Raw genomic sequence first — 15257 nt, 5'->3', positions numbered from 1 at the left:
GAGACTGAAATAGGGAGACAGATATAGCCCGAGAAGAGGTAGATAGGGAAGGACAAGTATGATGAACTACGAAGATGAGAGAAAGCTCCAAGGCCCAGGTTTCCTGTGACTTATTGCATCACATTTTGATCTCTGTATCCCCCTTTCCCAAGCCTCCTTTCTTACAACTGTACCCAAGAAATCAGGTAAGGAGTTGATCACAGCAGGTGCTAAAAGGAAGCTGGCTGAGAAAGGAGGAGGAGGATTAGAATTGTCACGTAATTCAGGAAACACTGATTTTCATTTGAATTATTTTTACTTTTGTTAACGTCGTATTCCTGAATTTTTTGTTATAAGAAGGTATATATTATGCAATGGTGTTTAATTGTAATAAAATACTGTGTCTAAGTCAGCTCGTTCTTGTTACTGCTACCTCTTGTTGCTCCAAGAACTTTATTCTGTGGCCTTAAATGAGATAGTGCTGGGTCACTGTTAAATGAAAAGATGCAAGATAACAGTAGGTGGTTTAAACCCTTTCCAGGACCTCTTAGTTGACAGTTCAATCTGGCTTAACCTTAAATTTAGGCAGACTTTGTGCTTTCAGTGGTTGCTCAGGAGCACTATGAATAGTGGGTGTCAATAACCCTGCTTCCTTAGATTTATATACTGAAAGATTTTCATTCCACCTTCAAGGCACCAAGATAAAGGACCTTTGATCAATTGTATGCTACACCCTGACAGTCTGGGGCAAAAACTTATGCCATATTTAAGGTTGATCACTGACCCTGCTTTACCTGAGATCAGGATATGAATTTATTCAATTGTTAAAAAAGAACTTCTCATCAGGAACATGACAGCAGTAGCCAAAGAGAAATCAAAGCTTTACACATAGAAGCAACAATCTGATTATAGCCTTATCATGCTGTTTATTTATTTTTTTTTAATTAATTAATTAATTTATTAATTTATTTATTTATTTTTTTGGCTGTGTTGGGTCTTCGGTTCGTGCGAGGGCTTTCTCCAGTTGTGGCAAGCGGGGGCCACTCTTCATCGCGGTGCGGGGGCCGCTCTTCATCGCGGTGCGCGGGCCTTTCTCTATCGCGGCCCCTCCCGTTGCGGGGCACAGGCTCCAGACGCGCAGGCTCAGCAATTGTGGCTCACGGGCCCAGCTGCTCCGTGGCATGTGGGATCTTCCCAGACCAGGGCTCGAACCCGTGTCCCCTGCATTAGCAGGCAGATTCTCAACCACTGCGCCACCAGGGAAGCCCCATGCTGTTTATATAATAGAGCTGATCTGTCTAAGAAATTTTTGAAATTTTTTTTAGATACTAGCAGAGTAAAGTATATGTGGACTCTACCGTGGATCCCTCAGGAGTATAAATTTAACATCTTAATGGCCTGGGGAAAGTCCCTAGCCAGAGAGGCAACATAACTACCTGTCTTAGAAATCAAAGGGGCAGCTTCAGACATAGAAACTACCCACTGAGAGCTCTCACCAACAGGGTTAATAGAACATCAGGAAATTATTTAAGATATCCCAGCTGCTGATGACTTAATGGGTTATGTTAAATTTCACTTGCAGTTTGAAAAATATGAAGCTCCTGGAAGAGAAACATCCATCTCGCTAGAGAATACACCCCTGAAAATGCATCAGGATGAATGCCAGCAGTAGGCAGAGTAGCCACTATGTGGCATTGTAAGTGACTCAGTAACAGCAATGCAGGCATTGCTTTATGTTCTAAGCACCTGCAGCAATGTATCTCTGGATACTACAGAATTTGCAGCAGTACTCATCAGTGTCCTTGAGTCCAAGAGTGAAGTTGGCTCTATCCAATCCATTCTTCAAAATTATAATAATATTGTACTCAATTGATATTGTTGCCCTGTGCATCTGAAGATGTACATGGTTTCTTCCCAGGAGAGCATCCACCTGTCATAACAAGGGGCTAGCACAGAAGCCTTTGGGAAGAAACTGGATTGTATCACTCAATATCAGTGTTCAACACATGTATGTCATTCTAATGGTCCAACTATCAAAAACTGTCTATAGATTTTGAAGGATACTCTCCAAGGAATTAGTGGCTACCAATTCTTCTGAAGGGAAAAATGACTTTGAAATTCTCATCAAATAAGGTATTATAAAGCCAGTTACAAATATCTAGACAACTACAAAGATCTAAGAGGAAAGTAGACTGTGGAGACCATAAATACACTGGGAAGAAGGTGCTCTCCTAATGTCTGCTCTCAGCTAGGGGAAGGTCTTTGCAAATTCTTGTCTTGCCTGAGATAATCAGTAGGCTGTGGTCAGTAATACTACTGAAATATTCCCAAATAATCATGCTGGATTCCATTTGAAATTTTTGTTGTCTAGAGATCAGTAGAAAAACTTGCTTTCTAACAATTCCAAGTGGGTGCCAAATTATGCTCAAGTCAGAGAACGAACTGATAGAGGTTGTACATAATTTGGAAACATGAGGTATCTGCATTTTTTTTTATTTATTTTATTTTTATTTATTTATTTACATCTTTATTGGAGTACAATTGCTTTACAATGTTGTGTTAGTTTCTGCTGTATAACAAAGTGAATCAGCTATATGTATACATATATCCCCATATATCCTCCCTCTTGCACCTCCCTCCCACCCTCCCTATCCCCCTCTCAGGTGGTCACAAAGCACCAAGCTGATCTCCCTGTGCTATGCAGCTGCTTCCCACTAGCTATCTATTTTACGTTTGGTAGTGTATATATGTCAGTGCTACTCTCTCACTTCGTCCTAGCTTACCCTTCCCCCTCCCCGTGTCCTCAAGTCCATTCTCTATGTCTGCATCTTTATTCCTGTCCTGCCCCTAGGTTCATCAGAACCATTTTTTTAGATTCCATATATATGTGTTAACATGCAGTATTTGTTTTTCTCTTTCTGACTTACTTCACTCTGTATGACAGACTCTAGGTCCATCCACCTCACTGCAAATAACTCAATTTCGTTTCTTTTTATGGCTAATATTCCATTGTATATATGTGCCACATCTTCCTTATCCATTCATCTGTCGATGGACACGTAGGTTGGTTCCAGGTCCTGGCTATTGTAAATAGTGCTGCAATGAACATTGGGGTACATGTCTCTTTTTTGAATTACGGTTTTCTCAGTAGTGGGATTGCTGGGTCATATGGTAGTTCTATTTTTAGTTTTTTAAGGAATCTCCATACTGTTCTCCATAGTGGCTGTATCAATTTACATTCCCACCAACAGTGCAAGAGGGTTCCCTTTTCTCCACACCCTCTCCAGCATTTATTGTTTGTAGATTTTTTGATGATGGCCATTCTGACCGGTGTGAGGTGATCCCTCATTGTGGTTTTGATTTGCATTTCTCTGATAATTAGTGATGTTGAGCATCCTTTCATGTGTTTGTTGGCAATCTGTATATCTTCTTTGGAGAAATGTCTATTTAGGTCTCACCATATCAAAGCTAGATGTATTTTCCCCACTCCATATAGAGTATATGATACCAAAAAACCACTTCAAGTCTTCCTGGTTTATTCTGTTTTTATCCTTTTCTCCATGAAGGGAAGCAATTAGGAATCTTCTTCACCTACAGAGAAGGGTGTTAGGGGATGATAGTGGGGAAAGTCTTGTGTAGATTGAGATGCTCGTTTATTTCTTCCCTTTGAACTCAATTGTTTTATTCTTTTGTGTTCCAGTAGTGATAGAATATAGGATACTGGGTGTGGATTATTTTGTAATCTTTCACTGAAGCTAGCTGTCCCTTTGCTGAATTAGCCAACTGTATAAGGGAAAGGCAGAGCAGGATTTCAAAAGCTTGCCTGAGAGAATTCTCTATCCTGCCCTCATAAGCTCATTCAAAATGGACCTCCCCTACCTCTCTCTCCTTTCTTTACCCTCTTAGGAAAGGAAAAAGTACAGCATTATGACTCCTTTCTTTGGATGTCATTTCTTCCATCATTATTACCATCTGTATTTATTCAGTGTCTCAGAAACCACAAATGTACTGTCTATAAGGAATCCCAGTACTATGGTCTGGACAAGATATTGGGGTTATTGAGTCATAAAATCTTTTCACTATTTATGAAAAAATATTTTAGCACATCTACTATGGGTGATTAGCTCTTTATTCCTTCTTATCTTTCCTTTTTAATTTTTATTTTAATATATTCTTCCCATAATTATCTTTTTTTTCTATTATTCTTTTTTTCTCATTTTCCTTTTTTCTTAGTCATTCTTTCCCTTTTTTCTTTGTTTCCCTTATCTTTCCTTTTCTCATTGTTCTCTTCTCTGCTTCCTCTGACCTCTTTTTTCTGGTCTATTTTTCAATGGCGGTCAACCTAATTTTTCCTATTTCATGTTCTTATCTCCCTCTTCCAAATGTCTTCCTTTTTCTTATGTTTCTTTACTTACACCATCTTTGTTTTATTTTTCCTTCCTCTTCATCCATGCAGTATTCACATTCTTTATTGTAGCTGAGTAAATAGTGAATATTTTTAAAGCTTTATTGAGATATAATTAACATCCCATAAAATTTGCCCATTTAAAGTGTACAATTCAATGGCTTTTTAGTGTATTCACAGAGTTGTGCATCCATCACCACAATCAATTTTAGGACATTTCATTACTCCAAAAAGAAACTTCATACCCCTTAGCCATCACTTCCCAATCCCCACAAATCTCTAAGCCTTAGGCAACCACTAATCTACTTTCTGTCTCTATATAATTTGCCTATTCTGGACATTTCATATAAATGGAGCCATACAATATGTGGTCCTTTGTGACCGGCTTCTTTTACTAAGAAGGTTCATCAGTGTTGTAGCATGATCAGCATTTCTTTTTATTGCCAAATAATATTCCATTGTATGGATATATCACATTTTAGTCATCAGCTGATGAACAGATTGTTTCTAATTCTTTGTTATTATGAATAATGATGTTATGAATATTCATGTACAAGTTTTTATGGACATGTGTTTTCATTTCTCTTGTGTATATACTGAGGAGTAGAAATGCTGGCTTGTATGGCAACTCTATGTTTAACCATTTGAGGAACTGCTGGATTGTTTTCCAAAATGGCTATACCATTGTACATTCCCACTAGCAGTATATAAGGGCTCCAATTTCTCCACATCCTTGCCAACACTGGTACCATATGTCTTTTTAATTATACCTATCTTTGTGGGTATGAAATAGGATATTATTGTGGTTTTGATTTGCATTGCCCTGATAGCTATATGAAGTATTTTTTAATTTCCATCACACAAAATAGGCTAAAAATGTTTTTCAAGGGCTGAAGTAGGTCACTGAAAAATTATTATTTTTTAATGTCCCACACAGGAAGATTGGTGAATACAGGCTGAGGAAATTCTTTATATTATTAATTTCATGTTCTTAGCCTTGTTTCTATATCCCAAAGTAAGAAGTAAAGCAGACTTAGACTAAGGCATAAGAATAAAGTCTGTTAATAAAGAACACACAAATCTATTTTTCTTTTCTCTACTTTTAGATTATCCCTTTTTTATCTTTCTTCCTCATTTCCTCTTATTTTCTTTCTAGACAGATAATAAATATTCAAGTTTTTTTTTGAAGATTCAACATGAGAGTAGGAAATATTAGAAAGAAAAATACCTGATGCCTGCCCTCGCTCCCCAAGAATAGCAACATGTATTACTCATCAAAGTTGAGTGTGTTTGTCCAGTTCAGCACTTCATCCACTTCCCATTCCATCACAGAATCTATTCCACCATCTTCGAAAGCTTTTATTAGCCCTTTTGTTGCTGTGTGAATTAAACCTAGAGTTTCATGATTTGTTGACTTAGCCTCCAGGGTTCCTGTGTAGTACCTACATAGAGGAAAGGAAGGGAGATGTAAATCCTTTGAAATATGTGACTGCTAGTGGACGCAGTTAATCTATATATTATTGCTGTGAAACTATTTACATAGTAAACCAAGTTTTCATCCTATTTAATTCAAATACTGCTAAGCCAAGTTGTATGTGATGGCATCGTCGGGAAAAAAACAAAGGAACTTAATCAGCCACACTAACCAGAGAAGCCTCATTTCAAAATCACCTCTCAGTAAGTTGTACTGTTGTGATACAAAGAAAAGCTAAGTATTAAATCACTGAATCATAGAATTATAGAGTCAAAGGATCTTGGAGATTACTACCCCAATTGTTTCATAGGCGATGCAATAAATACTGGAAGAGTGACCTTTACAAAGTCATGTGGCTAATGGCAGATAGGATGTGAGAAGGGAAGGGGAAAAAGGAAAGAGAGTAAGAGGTAAAAGGAAGAGTGATATTAACATCTTCTTTTGTGTCAGGTACTTTTTATACATTATTTTTAATTCTCTTTAAAAAGATAGCTTTTTAGTTTTTGTTTCTTTTTTAAAAATTATTTATTTATTTATGTATTTATTTATGGCTGTGTTGGGTCTTCGTTTCTGTGCGAGGGCTTTCTCTAGTTGTGGCAAGCGGGGGCCACTCTTCATCGCGGTGCACGGACCTCTCACTATCGCGGCCTCTCTTGTTGAGGAGCACAGGCTCCAGACGCGCAGGCTCAGCAATTGTGGCTCACGGGCCTAGTCGCTCCACGGCATGTGGGATCTTCCCAGACCAGGGCTCGAACCCGTGTCCCCTGCATTAGCAGGCAGATTCTCAACCACTGTGCCACCAGGGAAGCCCCGCTTTTTAGTTTTTTTGTCAGTTATTTTTATTCCCATTTTTTGAACGAGAAAATTAAGACTTGGAAAAGTTAAGAAATTGTTCAAGATCATGTAAGTAGTAAACATGTATATATCAGAGCCAGTATTCAAATCTGACTCCAAGTCCAGACTCCTTTGGCAACACTGTTCTATCTTATATTAGTCTAAGCACATAAATGAATGCATCCACTGAACATGAGCTGAGTAGAGAGAAGTTAGTACCAGGAATATTAAAATATAGTGGGTTTTTTTTTTGTTTGTTTGTTTTCCATTTTAAGGTCTACATTGGTATTCCTTTTTAAAGGTTAACCTATTCTGAAATTTTGTATTAATTTATTAATTTGACACATTTATTGGAAGTGGCTTAGACGTGGTGTAGAGCAAGGACTGGTATCAAACTACCTGGCTTTGAATCTTGCTTCTATAATTTACTAGCTATATAATCTTTACCAAATAAGCTAGCCTTTCTGGGCATGTGTCCTCTTCCTTCAAATGGTGATCATAATACTACCACCTCTGCCTATGTTATCTTCTAGGAGTTTTATGGTTTTAGATCTTACATTTAGGTCTTCAATCCATTTTGAGTTCATTTTTGTGTATGGTGTGAGGAAATATTCTAATCTCATTCTTTTACATGGAGCTGTCCAGTTGTCCCAGCACCACTTACTGAAAAGACTGTCTTTTCTCCATTGTACATTCTTGCCTCCTTTGTTGTGGGTTAATTGACTGTAAGTGTGTGGGTTTATTTCTGGGCACTCTATTCTGTTCCATCCATCTATGTGTCTGTTTTTGTGCTAGTACCATACTGTTTTGATTACTGTAGACTTGTAGTATAGTTTGAAGTCTGGGAGAGTGATACCTCCAGCTCTGTTCTTCTTTCTCAAGATTGCTTTGGCAGTTTGGGGTCTTTTGTGGTTCCATATAAATTTAGGATTATTTGTGCTAGTTCTGGGGAAAATGTCCTGGGTATTTTGATAGAGATTGCATTAAATCTGTAGATTGCTTTGGGTAGTATGGTCATTTTAACAATACTAATTCTTCCAATCCAAGAACATGGTATATCTTTCCATTTTTTTGTATCATTTTCAAATTCCTTCATCAGTGTTTTACAGTTTTTAGAGTATAGGTCTTCACCTCCTTGGTTAAGTTTATCTCCACGTATTTTATTCTTTTAGATGTGATTTTACATAAGTTATAGCAATTTTTTTGGATATGTCTCCTAAGGCAAAAGACATAAAGTCAAAAATAAACAAATGGGACTTAATTAAACTTAAAAATCTTTCCACAGCAAAGGAAACTATCAACAAAATGAAAAGGCAACCTACTGAATGGGAGAAAATATTTGCAAATAATATGACTGATAAGGGATTAATATCCAAAATATATAAACAGCTCATACAACTCCATATCAAAAAACCAAACAATGCAATTTAAAAAATGAACAGAAGATCTGAATAGATATTTTTCCAAAGAAGACATACAGGTGGCACATGAAAAGATGCTCAACATCGCTAATCATTCGAGAAATGTAAATCAAAACCACGATGAGATATCACCTCACACCTGTCAGAATGTTGATCAAAAAGTCTACAAATAACAAATTTTGGTGGGGATATGGAGAAAAGGGAACACTTGTACAAATGTAAATTGGTGCAGCCACTATGGAAAACAATATAGAGGTTCCTCAGAAAACTAAAAATAGAACTACCATATGATCCAGCAATTCCACTGCTGGGTATATATAATCCAAGGAAAATGAAAACACTAATTTGAAAAGATACATGCATCCCAATGTTCATAGCAGGGTTATTTACAATAGCCAAGATATGGAAGCAACTTAAGTGTCCATCAACAAATGAATGGATAAAGAAGATGTGGTATATATATATATACAATGCAATATTAGCCATAAAAAAGAATGAAATTCTACTGTTTGCAAAAACATGAATGGACCTAAAGAGTATTATGCTAGGTGAAATAAGTCAGACAGAGAAAGACAAATACTCTATGTTATCACTTATATGTGGAATCTAAAAACTAAAACAAGTGAATGTATATAACAAAAGAGAAACAGACCCACAGATATAGAGAACAAACTAGTAGGTTACCAGTGAGGAGAGGGAAGGGGGAGGGGCAACATAGGGGTAGGGGATTAAAAGAGACAAACTACTATGTATAAAATAGATAAGCAACAAGGATATATTGTACAGCACAGGAAAATATAGCCATTGTTTTATAATAACATTCAATGGAGTATAATCTCAAAAAATATTGAATCACTATGTTGTACACTTGAAACTAATATAATATGGTAAATCAATTATACTTCAAAAAAACCCACTACTTCCTCCTAGCTTTCTTGAGAGGTTTAGAAGTGTAAATCCCTGTAAAGCATTTAGGACAAAGACTAGCACATAGTAAACATTCAATAAAAGAAGGCTTATATAATCCTGTGGCAAGAAATATGACAGTGACGAGATATGTCCCTGCACTCATGAAGTTTCTGCTTTGTCAGACTTTAAATGGATATAATCCATGAGATTAAAAAAAAAGGAACAGCATCCAGGTTTCCAGCTCTAATCTTAGGTGTTTGTATATTTGGGAAGGTAAAACACGGAGGAATTCATAAAAAAGGCATTCACCCCCAGCCTTCCAGCATTTTTGATTTCTAAATGCATTTTTGTTATGGCATGAGAATTAATTAATAAATCTGGGCCAATGGGTACCATCATTTGTTCATTCATTCATTTAAAACATGGGTGCCTATTATGTTCAGGGAATAGAGAATATCTATTTTTGCTCTCATACTTTGCTTAAAGAGAATTATAAAACTTATTTCAATAATGTAATTCTGTTTTGAACTCTTTAAAAATTAGCCACTATTAAGTGGTCTATAATAGTCATAAAACAAGTTAGCAAGTATGAACAGAATTTCAAATACAGTAGTGATCAGAAATAAAGATTGCTTTATAATACTCATAACTTGTTTTATAAATAGAGTGGTATTTTAAAAAGAAAACAAATATAAAATTTGACTTTATAAATAATATTGCAATATATTCACTTTAAAATGTTCTCATATTTTTTCTAAACTAAAAAATTTAATGTTTAAATTTTTAAATTAAACTTTTTCTAAATATCACGACAGGGAGAGAAGTTTAAATGCAAAGACCTAGTAAGAACAAAGGTTGAAATTGGAAATGAGGTTAAGGAGAGCTAAGATCTCTAGGTACACAGGAAAGGAACAGATGTGAAAATCAGAATTCTTTTAGTAAGACAGAGGTTAAAAACAAATCAAGGTTTTGTTGATTTTGTTAACTGTTGATTCTCAGCAACAGTCAAATGGAAGGGTTTAAATGCCATCAATTACCAAAGCACACAAAATAAAATTTCTCATTCATCCCCTGCAACCTTACAAAAAGGAAACAACACTCAGCCATAAGGATTAATGCATTCATTCATGCAGCAAGCAAGCAACATATATTCATTAAGCATCTACTGTGTCTGAGGCCCAGTGCTAATTAAGAAATAGCACAGAATCTCTGTTCTTTAGGCACTAAAAGTCCTAGTGGAGATGGCAGACAAATATACAGATAATTGCAAAAACACGACAATTGAGTATATAAAAGATCTATGGGGCGCATCAAAAGGAAGTGCTTAACTATGCCTAGGTATGTCAGGGAAGGCTTCAGCAGGAGATATTTGAGCCAAGTATCAAAAGATGAAGATCTTGTTGCCATGTAGCTGGAGCTAGAAAAGAGCAACCTAAGGATAAAGAATATCACGTGGGATGTAGGTGATGGGGAGCCCCTAACATGTTTCAGGTAAGGAAGTGATTTAATTTATGTTTTAAAAAATCACCTCTGTCTTTACATAGAGATGGAGAAGATATTAGAGACCAAGAGACCAATTAGAAGGACTTGGCAGGTGAAGTAGAGTTGAGAATGATGAGATGCTACAGTGGGGAGTGAGAGAAATGTCAGACTTGGGAGATATTTTGGAAGCACGGTTAATAGAACCTAAGGACAGATTGCACATAAGAGCTTATGAAAGGCAAGAAGGCTAGGACAGCACCTACATTTCCGCCTTGGATGACTAAGTAAATGATGGTGCCATAAACTGAGGCCAGGAGGAATACTGAAAAGAAGCCAGTTTTATTTTTTTATTTTTTATTTTTTTATTTTTTTATTTTTTTTAATTTTTGGTTGTGTTGGGTCTTTGTTTCTGTGCGAGGGCCTTCTCTAGTTGCGGCAAGCCGGGGCCACTCTTCATCGCGGTGCGCGGGCCTCTCACTATCGCGGCCTCTCTTGTTGCGGAGCACAGGCTCCAGACGCGCAGGCTCAGTAGTTGTGGCTCACGGGCTTAGTTGCTCCGCGGCATGTGGGAGCTTCCCAGACCAGGGCTCGAACCCGTGTCCCCTGCATTGGCAGGCAGATTCTCAACCACTGCGCCACCAGGGAAGCCCAAGAAGCCAGTTTTATGATGTGAAAGGTAAGACATTCAGTTTGGGACCTGTGGAGTTTGAGATGGAAATGGCCATGTAATTAGAAATACAGAGCTCAGTTATGGATGAGGATTGTTTTGAGAATAAATAAACATAGGAAAGAGAGAAGAAATGAAAAAGATTATTATTCATGTGCATTGGCTTATTACTAGATGGCTCCCAGCTGGTGCTATACCTGAGCTTCAGCAAGTCTTACCACCATTCTGTCAAAGCCAGCTGTTCCTAGGTAACAATGAGTGTATTTTGTTGCTCTGAGCCCAGTACCACAGTTCCTTTGCTGTACATCGGCCTCCTGGTTGTAGATAATGTTGTATGTAATAAAATGATGATGGATAAGACATTCCGTAATGAATGGTATTGCCATCCCTGTAACCCTGGCCCCTTCGGGCAATCACTGAGTACTGGCGGAAAATGCGGACATCCACGGGATGGATCATCTTATCCATCTGACTACTGACAGCTTTTTGCCTTATCTGAGCCCTTTGGAGGACAGTCACAAGGACGCCAATATATTTAGTGCCCGTTCTGAGTATATCTCTCCCCAGACCTAATCACCAGTTTTCCAACTTATTTCCGAGTCCCTAATCAGCTGAGAAACTTTTAGCTACTGCCCACAGTCAATAAGATCCCAACCCCCCTTGTATATGAAGTGGAGCTTCCCTCAGTTGTGCTCACTGGGAGAATATCCTTTCACCATTTTCTGGGCCAGTTGAGGGATTGTAATCTAGTGACTGTCTGTTTTTGGATGTTGCCAGCATCCTGTGCAGATCCACGGTGAATTAGACCTAATATACTCTCCCTCTGTTATCATGTCACAAGTGACTCCTCATGAAGCCAGAAGTATGGAGATGAAGAGGAGCCAATGTAGCATAAGTAGGTGTTGAAGAAGTCTGGGCCACCTGCTCATACAGCTTACCTTTGGGCTTCTGGACCTTCTCAGACCCATTCTCATATATACATCTACTTTATACTGAAATGAGGCTGTCTACTCTGTTTTACGGTTCAATGGATTAGATAAAATCCAGGTCAGTTCATAATCACATAGCACTTGGTATCCTACTGACAAGCTTCCAGTCTCTACCAGGACCCAGTAGCAAGCCTGGAACAAATTTTCAAATAGTTTTTGACAGCGATGGGCACTACCTTACTCCTAAACCCTAGAGGTCTGTGCTATGATCCTCCTATTAGGGCTCTTTAGAGGCTCCATACAGTCTTTCACTGTGTGCCAGAGACATTTCCAATACTGTTGGGACCGCTGGGCTATAAAGCCCAAGTGGTAGGGCAGCTTGACCACATTGTGAACCTGCTACCATGGTTTTTCTTACACCATGTCCCACTGGCACCTGCTAGCATTATTAATTACCTAGTAAATGGGTTAGAGCAGCATGCTCAAATGTGGCATATTTTACCTCCCAAATCCAGAGAGTGTTGTGTGTCTTCAAGGTGCAAGGTACAGAATCTTGTCTCTCACTTTAGAAAGTATATCCCAAAATGTCTATAAGCTTCAGCTATGTGGCAGACCCTTAACTTTTTGCCAAGTTTATCTCCCTCCCTCCTTCTAGTGTGTATTTGTCTTGTTAAGTCATCTAGGGAGTTGTCATTTTCTACTCACCGTGGTCAATTAGTATAAGGTCACCAGCATAAAGGACAGGCATGATGTTTTATGGGAACTGAGATGCCATGCCCCTGGGGACAAGAGCAGGAAAGCTGACATAGCTCTGAGAGCAAGATGTAAAGATACACTCTGTTATTTCCATGTAAATGCAAACTCTTCTCTTTTTGTTTACTGATCAGGATGGGAAAGAACACATTTGCCAGGTCAAAAGCAGCCTAACAGATGCCAGGGACGGTGTTGATTTGCTCCATTAAAGAAACCACATCTGGAGGAAGCTTAGCTACAATTTGTGTCACCACCTGACTTCTACCACTTCAAAGTTCCATTATTCCCAGTAAACTAAAGGAGCCAATTCCATCACAATTTTCCCCACTGTCATCTTCAGTCTACAAAGAACAGCCACCACAAGTTCATCAAGAATTCTGCTGCTCCCCTAATTGCTTAATAACCTGATGAAGAGGATATCCTCTGGGGCCCACTGCGGTTATAGCCAGTGGGTGGCTAAACATATTGCACATAATAGGAACAAACATGTGCATTCCCCAAGCCTTTAGAAATCCTTTTCTACAGTATACTAGAGAAGTTCAGGCATTTTGTAACTGTAGAGCTTTGGTTGAATTCAGGCTTTGATTAGCCAACCTAACAGACCAAACACCATTTCTGTTGTTGTTTTGGTTGTTTGGTTTTTTTTGGCCGCACCGTGTGGCTTGCAGGATCTTAGTTCCCTGACCAGGGATCGAACCCGTGCCCCCTGTGGTGGAAGCTCAGAGTCCTAACCACTGGACCTCCAGGGAAGTCCTTAAACACCATTTATTTCTGGATACTCAAGCCAACACATTAAATCCCTAATCTCAGGTGAGTGTGGCCATATCAATAAATTCAGCCTGGTCAACTTCTGAACACCTTAGAATCCACATTCACACATGCTTCTGAGCTCCTGTCAATACAGATTGTTAAATTCTCGAAACTCTTTTGGTTTATAAATGTCATCTCCTCCTGGAGTAGATCTTGTTCCTCTCTGTCTGGACTGTCCTGAGATATGTCTCAGTGTGGACTGGAGGCATTGAGGAAATGGTTGTGGGGGAATCCTAAGGAGAATCAGCATAAGTGTGTGGGGCAACTGAGCCAGGTGCAGTCATTGAAAGGCCTTTATGCAGAGAAGGGCTGGTTTCCTCAAAACAGGGAGGAAGGGTTTCCTCCATCAGCAGGAGAGTTTGAAGGCTCGAGGTTCTCAGCTTTGTCTATGCCTGCCCAAATATCCACATCCCAGTTCTCACTGTTCCACTTCTTCCCCGCTAATGTCCTTAGCTAGCTTAGGGCACAAGACCTGTCTAGGTCTTTTGGTTGCACTGCAAGCTCTATGACTTTGTGACCCTTTCAACTTGCCCCTGGATTGCCTCCAACTCACCCTGCAACCACAGGAGATGAAGGGTTACTCCATGGAGATCTTCTGATTGTCTGATCATGTTCTTAAAATTTTTTTTTACAACTTAGTGAGGTATAAGTGATATACAGTAGACTGTATTTAAGCTGTACAATTTGAACAGTTTTGACATAAGTATACACCTGTGAACGAATCACTGTAATAAAAGAAACAAACATATCCATCACCCCCCCAGAGTTCCTTGTGCTACTTTGTTATCCTTCCCTCCCTCCTTTCCCCCACCCGCATCTCCAGACAACTACTCATCTGCTTTGTGTCATTCTAGATTTCTTTGTATTTTCTAGAATTTCATGTAAATGAAATCATATAATATGTACTCTTTTTTGACTGGTTGCTTTCATTCAGCATCATTATTTTGCGATTCATCCATGTTGTTATGTATGAACAATTCATTCCTTTGTACTGCTGAGTAGTATTCCTTTGTGTAGATATATCACAATTTGTTTATCCATTGACATTTGGGTTGATGGGTTGATGGGTTGTTTCTGGTTTTGGGCTATTAGAAATAAAGCAGCTGGGCTTCCCTGGTGGTGCAGTGGTTGGGAGTCTGCCTGCCGATGCAGGGGACACGGGTTCGAGCCCTGGTCTGGGAGGATCCCACATGCCGCGGAGCGGCTGGGCCCGTGAGCCACAATTACTGAGCCTGCGCGTCTGGAGCCTGTGCTCCGCAACGGGAGAGGCCGCGATGGTGAGAGGCCGGCGCACCGTGATGAGGAGTGGCCCCCGCTTGCTGCGGCTGGGGAGAGCCCTCGCACAGATGCGAGGACCCAACATAGCCATAAATAAAAAATAATAATAATAATAATAATAATAATTTAAAAAAAAAAAGAAAGAAAGAAAGCAGCTATGAACTTGCATTACAATCTATCTGTAGACATGTTTTTATTTCTCTTGGGTAGATATCTGAGTAGAATGGCTGGATTTAATAGTAGATGTGTGTAACTTGTAAAATTAAAAAAAAACTGTCAAACTGTTTTCCAAAGTGTGTGTACCAGTTTGCATTTG

General features: G+C 38.8%; 1 protein-coding gene across 8 annotated transcripts in view; it reads right to left on the bottom strand.

Moving 5' to 3' along the window:
• C9H11orf65 (chromosome 9 C11orf65 homolog) overlaps positions 1 to 15257 on the bottom strand; it is a 134106-nt gene that overhangs the window by 34510 nt on the left and 84339 nt on the right. For 7 of the 8 annotated variants that reach the window (XM_057552162.1, XM_057552167.1, XM_057552168.1 and 4 more), the window contains one exon: positions 5656 to 5826. In XM_057552162.1, coding sequence (XP_057408145.1) covers positions 5656 to 5826 — 171 coding nt within the window. Of the gene's footprint in view, positions 1 to 2637; positions 3571 to 4394; positions 4457 to 5655; positions 5827 to 15257 lie in introns of those variants that run through there. The other variant, XM_057552169.1, reaches the window with a different exon arrangement.

Source organism: Balaenoptera acutorostrata, chromosome 9 (assembly GCF_949987535.1).
Source record: "Balaenoptera acutorostrata chromosome 9, mBalAcu1.1, whole genome shotgun sequence".
Lineage (NCBI taxonomy): Eukaryota > Metazoa > Chordata > Mammalia > Artiodactyla > Balaenopteridae > Balaenoptera > Balaenoptera acutorostrata.
The sequence above is the reverse complement of the archived record's forward strand: the minus strand, read 5'-3'. Positions and strand labels throughout refer to the sequence as shown.